This window comes from Hemitrygon akajei, chromosome 5 (genome assembly GCF_048418815.1).
Source record: "Hemitrygon akajei chromosome 5, sHemAka1.3, whole genome shotgun sequence".
NCBI classification, from domain to species: domain Eukaryota; kingdom Metazoa; phylum Chordata; class Chondrichthyes; order Myliobatiformes; family Dasyatidae; genus Hemitrygon; species Hemitrygon akajei.
This window is the reverse complement of record NC_133128.1, coordinates 137,724,055-137,740,019: the sequence shown is the minus strand read 5'-3', so window position 1 is coordinate 137,740,019 and position 15,965 is coordinate 137,724,055. Positions and strand designations below refer to the sequence as shown.

The window sequence follows — 15,965 nt, the reverse complement described above, 5'->3', positions numbered from 1 at the left end:
GTGATTCCTGTAGTTGCAAGTATTTACTTGTGGCAGAATGATATCATTGTTGTCCTTCTTGGCTTCTGTTCAGAAATTTCATCTGGACATGTCCTGCCAATTAAAGGATTAGCTACATTCATACATTTGAAAATATTTTAAACGATTGCTGATTTAAAATATTATAACCAAGTTTATTGCAGTTCATCGTTGACTTCTGTAAATTTCCATGCCAATCCCTTTGGGGAAAATTTCTCTTGTATCTTGATTCATAAATGGTTCTTGAATTACCCATTGTTTTTGAAGGTTTCTTGGGATAACTTTATCTCTGTTTTCTTCCTAACCCCCACCCATCTGAGTGGCAGCTGGTTTCCGATAACTCCATGCAATGGTGTTCTTGTAATCTAAAACTCATTGCCTAGAGGATGCATTTCCATCTCAAGAGTTTCACAGCACCACACATTCCTTTCAGTATTTTGCATTAGAAGACATTTTTAATGTGTTCTTTTAAATCTCAGAGGTTGGCAGTTGCAAATTTAATCATATTGTTTGCTCATCTTTCTGTTTCCACAGACTTGCACACAGAAGCAGTCCAAGCTGCACTCGCCAAATATAAAGAGAGAAAAATGCCGATGCCTTCCAAGAGGCGCTCTGTGCTTGTTCATTCATCATTAGATGCATACACTCCTCCAGGTACACATCTCTGAGTAACAAACCCAGTCTTGGTATAATCTGCATGTAATTGAATTGTACTGTTGGCTCTATTTGTCAAACTGTAAATTTGGGCCCGCTGCTGAACTCTGGCAGACGACTCATAAAGAACTCTGAATGACGTTATGGAGTTCAAATAATGATATTCTGTTGTTTGAAAGTTTGTTCTCTCCCTCCCCCTCCCCCACAACCAGTGTAGCTGTATCAAGCACAGACAATGCAATCAGAACCTTCCAAAAGCAGGTTGTTGCAGATCTGATTCATTGTGAAGGGAAGAGTACTTTGGAAACATATTTCTATGAATAGAGAAATTTAAATTGAATTGATGAAACTGGTATCAAAGCATAAATATTCTGACCACTTATTTATTTCTGAAATTTCCTTTCCTTCATACCCACTGTGTGTAGTTTTGGATAAGTTCTTAAAAGTAAGCTAACACAGCAGCCTATCACTGGACTGCCCAAAGTTTTATGTAAAAGGGGAAGGATAGCTTTTTGTATATAAAAAAGAAAAATAGGAATGCAAGACAAATATTGTGAGTTCCTAAGTTATTCTTCAGCACAGTTATAATGGGAGAGGACATTTCATTACTTTATATGACCAATGTGTAGGTATGAAGGCCTACTCAGAAATTAAGAGAAAAATTGATTTTTACTCAAATAAATAAACTTTTGTCCAAGAAACAGAAAACTAGACTTAAGTCTCTCTTCTCCAAGCAGTGTGCCATTGTCTAAATGAGAACAGAACTGCAAATTAAGTTGTTACCTTCCTATATCTGTTTAACAATGCCATTGTACTTCAGTTTTGCACCTTGTTTTGGATAAAATAATATTGTCATGAATTGCATCCAGGAGATGAGATACACAATAGTTAAAATTTTTCTCCAGCAATAATGACGTTCATATCAAGTTTTTGAGGTCGCAAAGTGCTCCAAAGGGACTTGACGGCAGCACTGTTTCCATCTAAAAATTATAATCTAGCCACATGTCAAGGTAGAAAGATCTAGTTGAAGATAAGCTTAAAAATACGTTCTAAAGGGCGAAAGGAGGTGGAAGGATCCAGGGCTTTGGGCCATGGCATCCACAGAGGAGTTTAAGCATGGATGTTGTCACAGAGTTGGGAGTCAGCTTGGTGGTGACAGGGATGTGTGGTCTCAAGCTTGTCTTGGGAGTTAAATATAGCATCAAAATGATCAAAGGTATGGTTCACTTTTATTTATCTGAAAGAGAGGGTTGATGTCAGTAGTTAAATGGAGTTTGTGATGGGGCGAACGAATATGGCTTGGGCATTTCCAGTCTTTAGTTGAGCAGGTTTCTGTTTGTCTAGTGCTATTTGTTGGATATGCAGGTCTAAAAATCGAGGGCTAGTGAAATGGCCAAGAGTACTGTGGGGTCGAGGTGGAAATTCACAGGTAAATGAGAAACAAATATGCTGTTTTAATAGTATGTCAAGTATGACAACCTTTGGATAAGAATAGAAACAGTATCCCACTTCCACTTGACCTCTTGTTAGAACATAGGAAATAGAAGCCGAAATAAGCTATTCGCCCCAGTTTACCTGCTCTGCCATTCAGTAAGATCATAGCTGACCACTTTCCCACTTTCCTGCATTAATCTCCTATCTCAATTCTTGTAGTGATAAAAACTTATCAAGCTCTGTCCTGAATATACTGATACTCAGTATTAACTGAATTAGCATTAACCTTTTTGATAAAGAATTCTAAAGATTCAGAAGTCTCTGGCTGAAGAAGTTTCTCCTCTGCTCTGAATGGCTGACCCTTTAAGATTATGCCTCTGATTTTAGACCTAATGCCAAAGGAAATGGCATCAGGGCATCCATTCTGTCAAACCCTGGAATTGAATTGAAAATACACTTGGACTAAGATGTTAACTGTCCTGTGCTATCACCAGTGGGATCATCAGTTGATCTGCTACCTGTCTTCAAGAGTTTCGGCCCACTTATGATCAATACTCCCTCGAGGTGGTGGGCCAGCATTGCTAAAGTACCACCTCCCACTAGTGAGCTTGAAAACTTGGCATCTGTCTCTATTAGAGTTGTTGGTTGCTTCCATCCAACAGATAGTCTGCTCTTCAGGTGTCTATGCAGCTACTGAAGGATTCACCTTTTTTAATTGTTGTTCTTAATATCATACAACAAACACATTGTCCTGGACAGTTGCTCAGTTGCAAGTATCATAAGATGCAGGTCATCAGGTCCTGGGAATTATCACTTTGTAGTCCATTAATTTCTTCAGAATTAAGTCTTTACTAATACTCGTTTGTTTGAGCATCTCATTCAACTTCCATAGTCGTTCTCCACTATTTCCAGGCTATAGTGTCAGTCTTCAAGAGTACAGGGGAATACTTTTCAATTTCTCTATTATTTTCTTTATGTCATTAACTATTGCAAATCTTTTCCTTTTAGAATATCGATAGTTATGTTTTATTTTCTTACAAACGTAACTCATGTTTTTTGCCTTCTTTCCTTTATCTATGCCTTGACTAGATTTTGAACTTTTCCCAATCCTCTGGTTTGTTATTCTGGAAAGTTTTATACACTTTTTGATCTACTGTGACCTTTAAACTTGATAGTCACAGTTGGATCATGTCTCCTGTTGCGCATTTTCACCTATATTATTACTTGCACAATATGTATTTTTCATTAAATATTATGTATTGTTAATATCCTGCCATACCTTTTCAATGTGGTTTCTCAGTCTAGCACAGTTAACTCATGCCTCATGCATTTGTATATCGCTTTCTTTGATACAAGACCCTGACTGACAGCAAGCCAAATCACATGACTTTTTATATAAAACTTTATTTTATTATGATCACTGATTGCTAAACTCACCTTAACATCCTAATACAGCTAAACTTTTCTCATTACATTTTGTTTTCTCAGAATGCTGATCTGGAAAATTGTCTCTTTTACACCAATGTTTGGTCACTTCACGACCAATTTTTGTCATGTCTATTGTGCTAATTAATTTCTGTATATGCCAAATAACTAACAATTACTGATACTTTTATGGGTGATATGTGCAGTCAGATAAGAAACCTTTATTATTTTTTCCTTTTGTAACTTGGAAGGTTGCCCCTTGCTGTCAAACTTTAGTTACCATCGCATAGCTTGCTACTTTGCACTATCATTGTTTCATTTGTCCTTATTATTTGAAACTTCTTCTTGCTAGCAATCTTAGCTTTCCTTCTAAGGCCTCAGTTTTTCACTGTAGCTTGGTACATGTGCCAATAATAAAATTATATCTGTCTGAGTATCTACAGTCCCCATAATTTAGTGTGTCAGATCACTGGTCACAGCCCAATTCATCCTATCACAGCAGAGCAGCTTTCCTTGGTAATCATTGGAGATTATTCCACTGTTGTTGGTTCATATACATGAGTGTACTGGAGCTTATTTTTCCCTTTCATTGGGCAGCAAATAAAATAACTTTTGTTTATCACTGTCATTGCTATGAAGCCTTAGCCTGATTTTTGGTAATAATGAGCTATATATATGAGACATACAGTGCCTATAAAAAAAATATTCACTCCTAGTGGATGTTTTCCTGTTTCATTTCTTTTACAACATTGAATCACAGTGGTTTTAATTTGGGTTTTTTTGTCGTTGATCAACAGAAAAAAGCTCTTGTGTCAAAAGTGAAAACATGTCTACAAAGTGATCTAAATTAATCACAAATACAAAACACAAAATAATTGATTGCACAAGTATTCACCCCCTTCAAGTCAGTGTTTGGTAGATGCATCTTTGACAGCAATTATAGCCATGAGTGTGTGTGGATAGGTTTCTATCAGCTTTGCACATCTGGACACTGCAATTTTCCCCCATTCTGCTTTACAGAACTGCTCAAGTTCTGTCAGATGGCATAGGGATCATGAGTGAACAGCCCTTTTCAAGTCCAGCCACAAATTCTTAATAGGATTGAGGTCTAGGCTTTGACTTGGTCACCAGGGCATTAACGTTATTGCTTTTAAGCCATTCCAGTATAGCTTTGGCTTTATGCATGGGGTCATTTTCTTGCTGGAAAACAAATGTTCTCCCGAGTAACAGTTCTCTTGCAGACTGCATCAGGTTTTCCTCCAGGATTTCCATGTATTTTGCTGCATTCATTTTACCCTCTACCTTCACAAGCCTTCCAGGGCTTGCTAGAGTGAAGCATCCCCTCAGCATGATGCAACCACCATCATGCTTCACAGTAGAGATGGTGTGTGGTGTTTGGCGTATTCTGATCACCAAAAAGATCAATTTTAGTTTCATTAGACCATAGAACCTTCTTCCAGCTGACTTCAGAGTCTCCATATGCCTTCTGGCAAACGCTAGCTGAGATTTCATGACTTTTTGTTCCAGCAGTGCAGTCTCTCCCATCTGAGCCATTGTAACTCCTGCAGAGTTGTCATAGGTCTCTTGGTGGCCTCCCTCACTAGTCCCCTTCTTGCACGGTCACTCAGTTTTTGAGGACAGCAAATTACAGGCAGATTACATGTGCGATATTCTTTCCATTTCTTGATGATTGACTTAACTGTACTCCTAGTGACTTGGAAGCTTTCTTGTAACCATCTTCTGACTTGTGCTTTTCAATAACCTTTTTGTGGAGTTGCTTGGAGTGTTCTGTTGTCCTCATGGAACACACACAAAATACTGGAGGAACTCTCCAGCATTTTGTGTCTCTCTTGGATTTCCTGCATTTGCAGATTTTCTATTGTTTGTGATTGGGCTACTTAACTGTGATGTCTCTTCCAGGGTTGCCTTCCCTGAAGAGGTTTAATTCTTCCCTTCAGTCCTGATGAAGGTTCATGGTCTGAAATGTTGACTGTATTCTTCTCCATAGATGCTGCCTGATCTGCTGAGTTCCTCTAGCATTTTGTGTGTGCTGCTTAGATTTATAGCATCTGCAGATTTTCTCCCTGTCTCCATGCTGTAGTTCTTGCCAGGATACTGACTCACCAGCAGTTCAACTTCCAAATACAGATGTATTTTTACTACTATCAATTGAAGTACCTTGACTGCACACAGGTGATCTACATTTAACTAATTATGTGACTTCTGAAACCAATTAACTGCACCAGTGATGATTTGATGTGTCATATTAAAGGGGTTGAATACTTAAGCAATCAGTTATTTTGTGTTTTATATTTGTGATTAATTTAGATCACTTTGTGGAGATCTTTTTTTCACTTTGACATGGAAGAGTCTTTTTCTGTTGATCAGTGTAAAATAAAACATGAAAACTTCCGGGGGGGTGGGGGGGTGGGGGGGTGAATACTTTTTGTAGGTACTGTATATCCCATAAAGGGTATTTGTACTTTGAATAGTTCTGGAAAAAGTGTAACTATCTTTCTTGAAATAAATTAATTTGAAAACCATATTTTAATATCAATCTGCAATTTCATAATAGAAGCAACGAAGCAACTTGAGCCTGTTCTGCAGATCAATTATTTCAGAACTAATCTGCATTTCCATTCCATTTACCCAATTTTGTTTCTCATCTATTGACTGGCCTTCCTCAATAGAGTTTTGTGGCAGCAAGTTCTCCATTTCCTCTGAGCTTTCTGAATTAATCATCTATAATTTCACTGAAGGTCAAAAATCAGGATTTACCAATTAGATAGTTTCTCTCAATCTACTTTATCAGGTCATTTAATTATAGGAAGTAACTTTATTAGATAACCTTGCAATTTTGGGAACACAAGGAGAAAAAAAAACCAAGTCTTTGGAAGCCATCTATTAACCCTTATGAGTCCTCATCTCATTCTGGAGAAAAAACTTTTCTATGTTGAAGCATGTGATGTGATGCCTCAAACAGAATGCAAACATTATATCTTCTTGGTCAATTATAAAGAGAGCCATATCCAGATGAAAATCTCTTCTTTTCCATAGCTGGTAAGGTTAGAGAAAAAGAAGGGACTTTCAGCAAAAATCGTTACCTCTTATGCAAGCAGAGAAAGCAAGTTACCTTAAAATTTAATCTGGAAGGCAGTAATGTTCCCTGCTATTCCTCAAGCTTACGTTGGGAAACAATATAGGATGCCACAGACAAATTGAACTGTGAGTGGGATGGAGAATTAAAAAGAAGCAACAAGGAGCCATGAGTTGCTCTGCAGTCTGAACTCATATGCTCTGCAACTGGTTACTCAGTCTCACTGGAGTAACACAAGATGCCTGGAGGAACTGAATGGGTCTAAGGCACGGAGTGGGCAGTTGATGTTTCAAGTCACAACCTGTCACATGGACTGACAACTGCATAGGTGCTGCTTAGTCCAGATGAAGAGGCTTGACCCAAAACACCAACTGTCCACTTCTTTCTGTAGTTACCTGACCCACTGAGTCAGCATCTTGTGTGTTACTTCAGATTCTGGCATCTGCAATTTCTTCTTTTTCAATCTTTTTATTATTATTATTAATATCAACATAATAAAATTGATATATAGATAATGGGATTACAAACATACACATTTCAACTGAACATGAAAGAATACATAAGCAATAGTTACAGTATAAATGAGTTCCCAAATCATGGACGATACAAGTAACAAATAAACAAGGCAAACCTAGGTATATCATAATATATATATTTTAAAAAACAGAAAAAAGAAAAAGAAAAAAAAATTATGCAAAAAAAATTAATCTAACAATCTAATAACTAATAAGGAAAAAAGGGAAAAAGAAAAAATGAAAAAAAGGGCTGTTTATAATATCTAACAAAAATACAAAATCATCAGTGTCGTCAACTTCGATCCTCTCAACATATGTAAAATTGAAACTGGAAAAACAAATAGGCTTGGAACAGGGTCATATTACATCATATGAAAATATTGAATAAATGGTCTCCGTATCTTTTCAAATTTAATAGAAGTATCAAATACAACACTTCTAATTTTTTCTAAATTTAGACATAACATAGTTTGAGAAAACCAATGAAATACGGTAGGAGGATTAATTTCTTTCCAATTCAACAAAATAGATCTTCTAGCCATTAATATAAGAAATGCTTCATTTCTTTTTGTAAATGCTTCATTTACAGATTAGGAATTTGTTAAATACCGTACTTCCTACCTTTCCAAATCTTGTGTCTTCAGGTATTTTGGAGAATTTGTTTGACCTAAATCCTTCTCAGAAAGGGCTAATATCAAAACTGTACAATATAATTATGAAGATACGTTCAGAGCCCTTCTATAAGATTAAAAATGATCTGCAATTTCTTCTATTGCCAATATATCCCTTGGTTTCATCTTATCAGAAATATTTCCTTTATTCTATCCATTACCTCCTCTTTAACAAATTGCCATTATTTTCCTCTTTCTCAGTTCTTAAACATTAACTTTTTGTATTTACATAGATGCTACATGATTTGCTGATTGTTTCTATCATTTTCTGTTTTCTTTCCAGGTCGCCAGCATCTGCAGATTTTGATTTTTATATTTGAATATTTGCAAGAATCCTATTATTTAATCAATAAAGCACCTAATGTGTTAGAAGAACGAATATTGCCCATATCTGTTAGTGTTGAAGCCAAAGTATATTACATACCAGATAGAAACAGACGGATTAGCATCTATCAAATCCAAGACTTAGTTTAGGAATGATATAATATTCATTTGTTAGTATTGAACCTAAATGGGTCAACAACAATCAAATTTTAGAAATGATTAAAAATCTGGAGCTCGAGGAAACAAAGCCACAGTTTTCTTCATTGTTGTCCATTGTCAGTCTTTCATCTTGCTCAGAACGTGGAAATAACATTGCAGGATAGAATCGCAGTAGTTAACAACAATTATTAATCTATCAATCTAAAATCCATAAAAGTATGTTTGAAGTTAGAACCTCAAAATGAAATAAAATGTTTACTTTTTACATGTGTGGCATGAATATGTTTTAGGGTTTGATGCTTTAATGTTAAAATTGGATCATGGTGAAATTTATATAAAGGATGAAGTATATTATGCAGTGTAGATTTTGTATTATGCACTTATTATCAGTTGCATCTCTTGTCAAGTTAATATTTTAAAAATAAATGTTAAATGAGTGCAAGTAGAATCAGATATGTCCACTTAAACTTCCTTTTTAGCTGGATCATACCTGATAACTTACTTAGTTTGTATTCTTGCCAAACCTACAACATGTGGTTCATTTAGTGTCCAAAAATTTTTGCTTCAGCCTTAATAGACTCGATGCTTGTGAATCTACAACACCATAGGGTAGAGGATTCAAAAGGTTTGTGACTGAGCAATAAGAGTTTGTCCTCATCTCAGTCCAAAATGACCATTTCTTTATCAGGAGACTTAACCTTATTGTTAGGACTTGGTGCTAGAGGAAACAAAGTCCTCACCATTCTGCTATGCCACCTCTGATCTTCAACTCTCCATCATACTCTGACCCTGCCACCCACAGCCCCTGGCCAAAACACCTCTTCAATCTCAGCTACTTTACCTGTAATCCTCTTTCTGACAAATGGAAACAATCATCCAGCCTATATCTAACATATTAAAAAAAACAGCCCTGTTTTTTTGCACTCCTCATCACCCACCATCCTTTGCTAGCTTGATTCATTGGGATAGCAGTGATGAATCATGTTTGTCGGGCTTGTCATGTACACAATATTTTGGCCATTCTGTACAACAGTATCAGTGCTGCTTCTAAGTGGTAAAGCCAAGGTACAACTGATAGACCATAATTGATAAATTCATATTTCTAAAATTTGCAGCCAGAAGAGATAGACTGTTGTCATTTTCCTTTAAAATCTCACTTGTTTCAATGGTCATTTTTCTTGCTCTTCTGAACTCCAATGAACATTGGTGTATCCTACTCAAATAGGACATTCCTGTGAGCATTGCACTGCTCTGAGCCAAGTATTCAAGGACATATGCAAAGTGAAGAGGGCTTACTGATGTGGGCTTACCAAAGCCCTTTGCAGCTTTAGCAAGACTACCTTACTCTTGAACTTCATCCCTTTTAAATGTATTATGCACTATGATACTTGCATATTAACTTGCTGTATTTTGAATTTCAGCAATCCCAGGTCCCTCTGTGTACCACTAGTTATGATCCAAGTTCCTAATCATAATAAATAATCTGATTCATATCACTAATCTCACATTATAACTTGCCAATTTGCTCACTATATCCCTTTTACAGGCGGCTTGCTTTCCATTCTGAGAGCTTATTCATCTACCTGGCTTTGTATCATCAGCAAATGTGGAAACATCACTGTCTTCTGTTCCATCCAAGTCATTTATATTGACCATGAAAGAAGAGGGATCAGCTGATCAACTTGGTAACAGCTGAAAACCTCATTGTAACTTGTTTACTTCCACTCTGATTTTGCTCTTCAACCAATTATCTTTGTCCATCCTATCAGGTTGCTATCAACCTATATTCATGTTATCTAAATGCATCATTTTTCAATTTGAATAGAAGAATTATAGAGATAGAAGAATAGTGCAGAATAACATAAGTGGAAAATTATGTATAAAAAGCCTGTTTTGTGGTGTTTGAAATTAGTTTAAAAAATTAAATGGGTTAATAGAGTTTTGATAAACTAGAGTTGAGAAACTTTGAATGGAGCAGCATAGAAATTAAACTCAAAGTATGGTTTAGTTCTCATTCCTAGCACTTATCGATAGCATCAGGAGGTTACAACAGAGGATATAAGGCAATTAAGCAATGGGAAATTAAATTCCTTGTAAATATGATGTAATGGAGATACCTGAAAGTTTGTACTCAAATAATTATTTATATCTAGTTTTTATGTTATGTTGCTTGTGTGATGTGTAAAATAATAAAGGCTATTCTTAATAAGAATCTGAGAATTAAAAATAACATTCTTATTAACATTTATTAAGTCAGGCTACTTGTGGGATGCAAATCGTGTCCTGCAAATCCTTTGTCCAGTATGTGTAATATGCACCCTATGAGGCTGTGTTACTAAGTTTAATAGAATAGCGACTACACTGTCCTAACGTTAGTATTATATTGAATGCAGACACATCCTCAGCATCAGAAGATGAGGGCTCACTCCGTCGTCAGGGCCGGATCACGTCCACTCCAAAGCAGGGCCATTTGAACGTTGAGCACTGGCTTAACAAGGTTATCCAGAGCTCCTCCACCTCATCCTCTGCATCGTCCACCTCATCACATGTAGGAGGGAAACCTACTGCTTCACTAGCTGACCTCATGGCGCATTCCCATTTAGGTCAGTAAACCTTTATTAATTTTATTCCTCTGCAGCATTATCAGACAAAACTTTTACTATACATAGACTGTTGTCTAAATTGTCACAACTGAGTAGTGCAGATTCTGGTAGGCCTGATTTGCTAAGGGAAAGGGCAGGGTTATTGATTTGTTATGGTCTCAACTTTAAAACAAAAACATTGTATGACTAAGGTTGCTTACTCCTAACTTCAGTGTAGAAACAGCGTACTGCAAAAGGAAAGAAAACACTTGTATTACATTGTATTACTTTGTTCATAATGTCAGAAGTTCCACAGCACCTTGCAATTAATTACTTTTGAAGTACACATGGCAGTCAGTTTGGCATCAATGCCCCTGCAAGCAAAAATGAAATAGGCATAAAATTGATTTGTGTTTGGAGATGATTGAAGAATAATTCTTGGGAGAACATCATTGAAGGAAACACTCAGCAGTTCAAACTGTTGTCAGTGTTGGAAAAAAACATGAAGATTGAGTTTGTCAGTACTCTTCCTGTGAACTGGAAAAGTTTGCTAATATTTGGCTTGTTTCCATGAAATTTTAAATCTAACCTGAAAGGTGTTGTTTTTAATGTATATTTTTGGATTTTTTGTTTCTAGTTTGCATAATTTGTCTTTTGCTGTACCAAAATATTGCAAGGTACTTGAGGAAATTATGTGAAACTGTTCAGGGGAATCATTTCAGTTGTAGTTGTCAAAAATAGTTAGTGGGGTGATAGCTACTGGTGAGCACGGATAGACATACAGCAGATTAATTAATTCTTTACATATCCTTTGTAAGTAGTCAGCATACTTATGATGTTGGCAATTTAAAATAGAACTTCATTTTTATTCTCTAATCATGATTGCCTCCTAATAAATACTATCCTAGCAATTTATTACTGAGTGGAAGTCATGACAAAAGGTATGTAAAGTTACTGGTTCTCACATTATTATCTCAAAAAATAAAATAAATGCACTGTCTCACATTTTTGGAGTGATATTTCATTATTTTCCAAACTTATCATTTTTTGTTGTAAATGTTTTTGCTTTCAGTGTTATTTTCTTCGCTTTATTCTTTGAACACTGAAAAGTTTATATTGATAATATGCAAACTTGAATAGAGTTATATTGCATAGTATCAACCAATGAACGAAACACAATGGTTTAATTTGGTATTTTGTTTGTGATTGTCTCCATTTGTGCACATGTGCATTCATATCAGCGCATTTTATTCTGCTTGCATTGCATGTACACTCACTTTCTTGTCTTAATGCATGTGCTTGCTGTCTTTCAGGTGTGTGCTGCTTTCAACTCCCTACTGCACCCTCTTCAACTGTGGTGCACAAGCTCTTGCTTCCATTTTCCTTCTGGATGTATATTTTTTCTTATTTCTGCTCCCTGCCCTCTTTCTCCTCCTTCCATTTGATAACATGTTCACATGCTTTGCATCTGTTACACATGCTTGATTTCCACACCACTCCTCTGGTCCATCACTCCTATTCTAAACCCCATCCACAGCCCTCTTCCCTGATGAGTTTGGTGGTGTTGGCTAGATAATTTTGGGCAGAGGGTCATGGGTGCATAATTAACAGCTTGGATATGTTGGGCAAATCCAAAGTTCTGTAACTTACTGCAAGCTTTTGGAACTGAGAATTGTGTTGTATCTACTGAAATTCCTTATTCTGCATATTATTAAAAGGAAACTAATGCTCGTCAAACGTTACCTCCCTTTTGGAATCTACTGGTTCATTTTCTTGGCATTTTTTTTACTTCATCTTTGTGTACTGTGGGTTTGCTTGGGGTGCAAGAAGCTTTGTGCAAAGAATTGTGCTTCAACTCTTAACGCTTGGAGATGTGTTGTCCCATTTTAATGTACACAATATAGTGTTTTTACCATGATACTTGCTCTTTCTCATCATTTTCCATACCTTCTGTATCACTGTAAGACCATAAGATATAGGAGCAGAATTAGACCATTTGGTCCATCGAGTCTGTCTTATCGTGGCTGATATATTTTCCTTGTCAGCCCCAATCTCCTGCCTTCTCCTCTGTACCCCTTCAAGCCTTGACCAATTGAGAATCTATGAACTTCTGCCTTATATATACATACTTAGCCTGCACAGCTGCCTGTGGCAAAGACTTCCACAGATTCATCACTTTCTGGCTAAAGAAATTCCTCCTCATCTTTGTTCTAAAAGGATCCCCTCTATTCTGAGGCTGTGTGCTCTGGTTTTAGACTCTCCTACAATTGGAAACATCCTTTCCACATCCACTCTATCAAGGTCTTTCACCATTCAATAGGTTTCAATGAGGTTACTCCTCATTCTTCTAAATTCTTGTGAATACTGGCCCAGAGCCGTCAAATGCTCTTCAAATGACAAGTCACTTAATCCTGGAATCATTTTCGTGAACCTCCTGTTATTATCTAGCTTTCTTTTGTATTCTGTCTTTACCTCCTTTAATGACATTTTTTCATTACCTTTTGTTGGTTTTTAAGAGCTTCCCAGCCCCACTGGGAAAAACTCCCCACTAGTTTTTGCTTTATTATATGCCTTTTCTTTTGCTTTTCTGTTGGCTTTGACTTCTCTTGTTAGCCATGGTTGTGTTATCTTGCCTTTAGAACACTTATTCCTCTTTGGGATGTATAAATTGTTTCTGGAAATTCCAGCCATTGATGCTATGCAGTCATCCCTGCAAGTGTTCCTTTTCAATAATTTCTGGCTGACTCCTCTCATGCCTCTGTAATTCGCTTTACTCTGCTGTAATACTGATATATCTGACTTTATCTTCTCCTTCTCAAATTTCAGGGTGAATTCTTTCATATTATGATCATCGCCCCTAAGATTTCCTTTACCTTAAGCTCTCCAATCAATTCTAGTTCATTGCACAACATCCAATCCAGAATAGCTAATCCCCTAGTGGGCTCAACCACAAGCTGCTCTAAAAAGCCATTTCATAAGCATTCTAGAAATTCTCCCTTTTGGGATCCAGCACAAACCTGATTTTCCCAATCGACCCGCATGTTGAAATCCCCCATGACTTTTGTAACATTGCCCTTTTGGCATGCATTTTCTATCTCCTGTTGTAATTTGTAGATCACATCCTTACTACTGTTTGGGGGTTTGTATACAACTCCCATCAGGGTCTTTTTACCCTTGTAGTTCTGTAGCTCTATTCACAATGATTTAACACCTTTTGAATCTAAGTCACCTCTTTCTAATGATTTGATTTCATTTTTACCAACGGTCAACACCCCACCTTCTGCTTACCTGCCTGTCCTTTCAATACAATGTCTATCCTTAGACATTAAGCTCCCAGCTGCAATCTTCTTTCAGCCATGATTCAGCAATGCCTGCAACATCATACATGTCATCTCTAACTGTGCTACAAGTTCATCTACATTATTCCATATACTGTGTGCATTCAGATAAAACACCTTCAGTCTTGTATTCACCGTTTTCGATTTTGTCTGCCTTTTACATTGCAACTCATCCTGTTGGCTGCAATTTTGCCCTGTCATCAGCCTCTCCTTGCTGAGAGTCTCACTACAGACTGCCTTTGCACACACCCTAAGGTATTGAGCTCTTTCACAATTACACCCCTCATCCACCAGATGCCATTTTCTATGAACTACCATCCATTCCCACCACTATTTAGATCCCATCACTTCCCAGTATTTATACCTTTACTCCTGTTAAATAATTTTCCATTCTTACTTGCTATCCCCTTATACATTTATCTTTTGACACCTTCATTCTGTTTCACAAACCACCGGCTGAAAAGTAGTTTACACTGTGGAATAGGTATCAGAGGTTGTATTGTCAGTTGGAGGCAGTAGAATGAGGCACTGATAGTATGTGCAGTTGATTATCATGGAAAAGAATAAATGTGGACTAAATCGTGTGCCATGTTAGACTTCAGAGGATGGGATGACTGAGCATTTGTGTAACAATGAGGACAGCTTAATTTCCAAGGTATCGAAGTGGTAAGTGATTGTGTTTTTCTAAACTGAATTAAAGTTGAAAAGTTGAGGCTGGAGTATTCCATACGGAGATTTCATTTTTATGTGATTTTTATTGTTGGGATATTTCATCAACAGAGGAACAGATCTATTGCTGTCATGGTCATCTTTACTTTTTTAATAACCACAATAGCTAAAATATAATGTTCCCTATTGACTGTTTATGTACCTAATATTTCTGTCATCATACTGGAGGCACTGGGAAGTGACACTCTTATTTCTGTATTGGTACCAAGACTAAGAATCAGGCTTTGAGTTATTGGTGTTTTTTACGGTTGCCAATGATTCCATGTAGATTATCATTATTTTTAACTATCATTTACTGAATGCTTTGAGGAACAGGTATAGGTTCAGAATCAATCTCATGCTTAAACTCTTTCCTGTCCATTAGTACTTTTTTATAAGTGAATTAGAAATGTCAGCACTTGAGATCATTGGATATGTGCCAGTGCTTGCTCAGCCATGAAATTATCTTCTCAATTTTAATACCATTAATCCCGGCTGCTTGTGTAACTTGTAGTTTTTAATCAAAATTTGCTCAATTAGATGTATGATTCACGAGTTTTTTTTTACTAATTTCTATATTTCATTTGCTTATTATATTGTTGATAACCAATTATTTTGCATTTCTAACAATCCAAATTTGTACTTGATATTATTTTCAGATTGAGAGGAATTTGGAGGTTTGGAAGAACATTAATTACCTTCATAAGTGTAGTAACCTGAGTCTGCAACTTGATACTCAATGAATCTGAATAATGTGGAGAATGTAGAACATAGAACAGCACAATACAGGAAGATGCCCTTTCAGTCCACCATGTCTGTGCCAACATTCTCAGCCAGTGGTTCCCAGACTTCTTTGGGTTATCACCCACTTCGCTCCACGACCACACCCCCAGCGCCCCCCCCGCACTCCCTTCCTGGCCATTGCAATAAAACTATCAAGAATTTTGATTTATGGTATACAGTAAAAGAAAGTAGGAACTGCAAATTCAAAGTAGTGACAAATAATTGCAAAACGTAATTCAAATACACTCAGTCCTACT

General features: G+C 36.7%; 1 protein-coding gene across 2 annotated transcripts in view; it reads left to right on the top strand.

The window, feature by feature from the left end:
• LOC140728213 (disco-interacting protein 2 homolog A-like) overlaps positions 1–15,965 on the top strand; it is a 264,393-nt gene that overhangs the window by 150,222 nt on the left and 98,206 nt on the right. For both annotated transcript variants that reach the window (XM_073046628.1, XM_073046627.1), the window contains exons 4-5: positions 553–672; positions 10,691–10,900. In XM_073046628.1, coding sequence (XP_072902729.1) covers positions 553–672; positions 10,691–10,900 — 330 coding nt within the window. The remainder of the gene's footprint in view (positions 1–552; positions 673–10,690; positions 10,901–15,965) is intronic.